The sequence below is a fragment of the Notothenia coriiceps genome, unplaced genomic scaffold (genome assembly GCF_000735185.1).
Source record: "Notothenia coriiceps isolate Sejong01 unplaced genomic scaffold, NC01 NC01_scaffold00000339, whole genome shotgun sequence".
Classification (NCBI taxonomy): Eukaryota; Metazoa; Chordata; class Actinopteri; order Perciformes; family Nototheniidae; genus Notothenia; species Notothenia coriiceps.
Genome location: NW_011333040.1, coordinates 18,117,727 through 18,121,522, shown reverse-complemented (window position 1 = coordinate 18,121,522; position 3,796 = coordinate 18,117,727). Strand labels below are relative to the sequence as shown.

General features: G+C 38.2%; 1 protein-coding gene across 1 annotated transcript; it reads right to left on the bottom strand.

Annotated features, from left to right (window-relative positions):
• Positions 1-680: 680 nt before the first annotated feature.
• Positions 681-2,470, bottom strand: LOC104947656 (attractin-like). Its single transcript, XM_010773717.1, has 2 exons — positions 2,393-2,470; positions 681-1,923 (listed from the first exon to the last, which is right to left on the bottom strand). Exons 1-2 carry the CDS (start codon positions 2,451-2,453, stop codon positions 1,691-1,693), a joined length of 294 nt encoding a protein of 97 aa, XP_010772019.1. The 5' UTR covers positions 2,454-2,470; the 3' UTR covers positions 681-1,690.
• Positions 2,471-3,796: the final 1,326 nt, after the last annotated feature.

Genomic DNA, 3,796 nt, shown 5'->3' with positions numbered 1-3,796 from the left:
ACACTTTAAAACAGTTAGAACAAAAGCCTTCATGAAAGTAGTCTTTATTAAAGCACTAATGTCTTATTTATTTCAACTTTTACTCAAGAGAGTTACACACCAATGTAATACGTAAACCAATGGGCTTTGGTTAAGGGAGTAAAGTTCATAAGTTGGACAGAACAGCAACATTTGCATTAATGCTTTGTGAATTTGTTATTTGCACTTTCNGATTTCTCTTATTTGGTCAGCAGGAGTTTTTCCTCCGCTGTTAATGGTGTGTGTGTGTGTGTGTGTGTGTGTGTGTGTGTGTGTGTGTGTGTGTGTGTGACACACACACACACACACACACACACACACACACACACACACACACACACACACCATTAACAGCGGAGGAAAAACTCCTGCTGACCAAATAAGAGAAATCTTTTTTTTCACTGACCTAAATGCACTGGCGACTGTCAACATTTACTTTCTGCCATTATACCAGCCACCTTCTTTTTTATTTGTAGAGTAGAAAAGTGGCTTTTAATAAGACAAGCTGAGCAGTCAGAAGAGAGGAAATTGACCGCAGATTTGCTGCAATTTGATCCAAAATATGTGGGTCTATCCCTGGATGTGTTTATTTATTTGCCCACATACACACAAGCCCAAATATGGCGTAACTTTACACACAAAAAGCACATTAGGAGACCTGAAGTGCTTAGATGCTTTTATTTAAAGTGCATGAATACATGTATTTTCAGCATTATACGTGCTGCTACAGTTTGTTAATATTCAGCACAGCGTTGCATGTTTTGGTTAGTACTCATGTTTAACTTGAGTAAATCATGCGGTTATTGGATTTTAAGGTTTTAGTAAAGAGGACATATTATGATGAACACACTTTAACAGTGCTTGTGGGTACCATCCAAACAAGAAACTGTGAAATTAGACATTTCAGTGGATTTTTTCAAAAACTTTGATGCCATGTTTTGTTCTTGCACCTCAATCAACCTGTAATGGGAGTTGGGACTTTTTGAACTTTTATTCATGGTAAAATGTTTAAGAAACAACCGAAAATGAATGTATGAAGCTGAAAAGCACATGATATGTCCCCTTTAAGTCAAACTGCTCTTCAAATGTTTATTTGTATTTCTGAACTGGCTACATGTTTCATGTTAGAGGCCCAAATGTGAGACACGTTAATAAAAGAGTGCAATCTGATTGTTTCTCTGTTTTTGTTCTTCTAATGGCAAATCATTTCCTCTTTCCTTTTCTGTGCAAATTAGATATCCACATTCATTCCAGCCATCACCGACACTCGTGCTGTCCCACGTTGTCAGCACACAAAGCCTCCCATTTATAGATTTCAAGCGTCTTATCGAAGCCGTCAGCTTTCTTCCCCCGACACATCAGCCGTCATCTGATCCTCAGATGACACAGCTGAATGTGTCTTTCCGTCTGTCAGAATTAAATCTGCCATGTTCAGAATAATCTAAAACATCTCAAAGACTGTCGCTGCTCTGCTGACAAGATTATATTAATTTGCTCTATTAATATATTGCCCTACTTTTTTAAAATCTTGGTTGATTCTGGTCTTTGGATGTAGCGGCTATAGTTCAAGCAGGATGTGGTTTAGTGTTTAGTTTACATTTTCCTCACAAATATAAGTGTGTGCTTTTTATTTTAGTTACATTATTAGTTTATTAATGTAACTAATGAAGCCCTACAAAAATGTAAACCAGTTCCGAGCGGATTTCAGCCAGCCAAACATATTCTGTTTAGGTTGAGCAAATCTTACTTGAATCTTAATGGGCCAGGTGAAGTTGCTGACATAGACAAAGAAGGTTATGTTAGGGTTGTTGCGGAAGTCGAAGTTCTCGTTGGAGAAGCTGTCTTTGAACTCCTTGATGTTGCTCCGGGACACGATGGGGATCTCCTCCCCGGTCTGGGTGCCTGCTGGAGGACAGAGGAGAAATGACGTAGATGAAAATATGGAGGATGAAGAAGATGATGATGATGATGACATGGAAGTGTGAGGATGTCGGAAAAATTGAGTATGAGGGGGAAAACAAATAGGCCCATAAGATGAAGGCAGGTGGACAAATGAAAAACAGGAGATACAATGTCACTTTTATTAAGTTAAAACAATAACGTTAACTCGTTTTTTATGTGATAACGTTTTTCCACCAAGTTCTAAACGACACTAATCAAACATGATAGCACTTTTAATTTATGTAAATGTAATTACAGAGAGATAGAAATAATGACTTTGAGTTTAACGTTCACTCCTGCATTAAACACAGCTCAGAATATGATAAATGTTTCCCGCCTCATTCAATTTGTCTTTCTGAAGACAGAGAACATGAAGCAGCCTACTACTCATTGTTTGATTGTTTCAGCGTTGAGTGTTTTTGTGGAGACTTACCACTGAAGCTTGTGGCCCAGGTGATGTTCAGGTTGAAGTTCTTGGACGCGTTTATGAACATGTCTAGATCCCGGTTTGGCTGAGGAGGGAAAGAGAACAGAGAGCATGAAGTCACAATCATCATCAAAATGAGTGTCATTATGCAATATCATACAAAACACGGGAGGAAAACGATGAATGATACTTTAAAGAGGACATATTATGCCAATTTTCAGGTTCATATTTGTATGTTGTGTCTCTCCTGGGACATGTCTCCATGCTTTAATGTTCAAAAAGCTCTTTATTTTTCTCATACTGCCTGTGCTGCAGCACCTCTTTTCACCCTCTGTCTGAAACCAGAACCCAGTCTGCTCTGATTGGTTAGCTGGCCGGCTCTGTTGTGATTGGTCAACCGCTTAGAGATGTCCCGCCCCTTAGCCTATCACGTGCAATGTGTTGGAGCGCTATCCAATGGAAGAATGAGTGTTACATAATGAAGTCACTATGCGTTTCAGGCAGGGGGGGTGGGGACGTTTGTACTATGTCCAAAAGCTCCTCTGCTTTATGAGGAATAGTGCGGCGTAGGGCACATTTGGGCCGGTAATGGAAGCTGCATTGGCTAAACTAATGTTTGAACAAGAGTCAATGTTGAAAATGATTTTCATTAAAGTACTGTAAGAGCAGCACTGCAGCGATACCCGCTTTGATCACGTCAAGTAGATTTAAACGAGTCCTAATTCATGTTTACTTACTGATTGAAAGGCTGCGTTTGTGATTAATAATTGTAAAAGCTTCAGTGGGGATGAATGTTTAAAGTGGCTCTGTAAAAAAGCTGATATATTTGCTCAAATTATTATTAAATATGTAAAATGTAAGTTTGCTTTTATGAATAATTCTTCAGCATCATTTGGCTAATTAAATAACTGCTGAATATAATCCAAGTTTTGTCTTGTTTTTTAGATAAACATACAATTACAGAAGCAAGACGTAACTAAAATGTCATTTTCCTATTAATATCTAACACTTCTCTGTAACATTTATCATTTTATCTTTGTAATTTAGAACTGTCTTATTATATTTTAGCTTGTAATATTTCTATTTTCTTGGTTTCAAAATGACAGTTTGTAAGTGTATTTAAAAGTTCTAATGTTTTTCGGTTGCACTGCATTGCAATGTTTTTCAAAAGCTGCATCGTGTTGAATTGTGCAACATAAATAAAGTTGCTTTGCCTGGGTTTCCATTTGTGGAAACATTTTGTCGGGGAAGAATACCATCTGGAATATTAAATCAGAGCCGTGTGTGTTAGTACCGGCTCCAGATGCTGCAGCCAGGTAAACAGGACAGGACGGCTTTTCATTTGCTGTGACAACATCTGTGTGTAGTTCACACGCGATGATACACTGCAGGCTGATGCCATTAACAGAG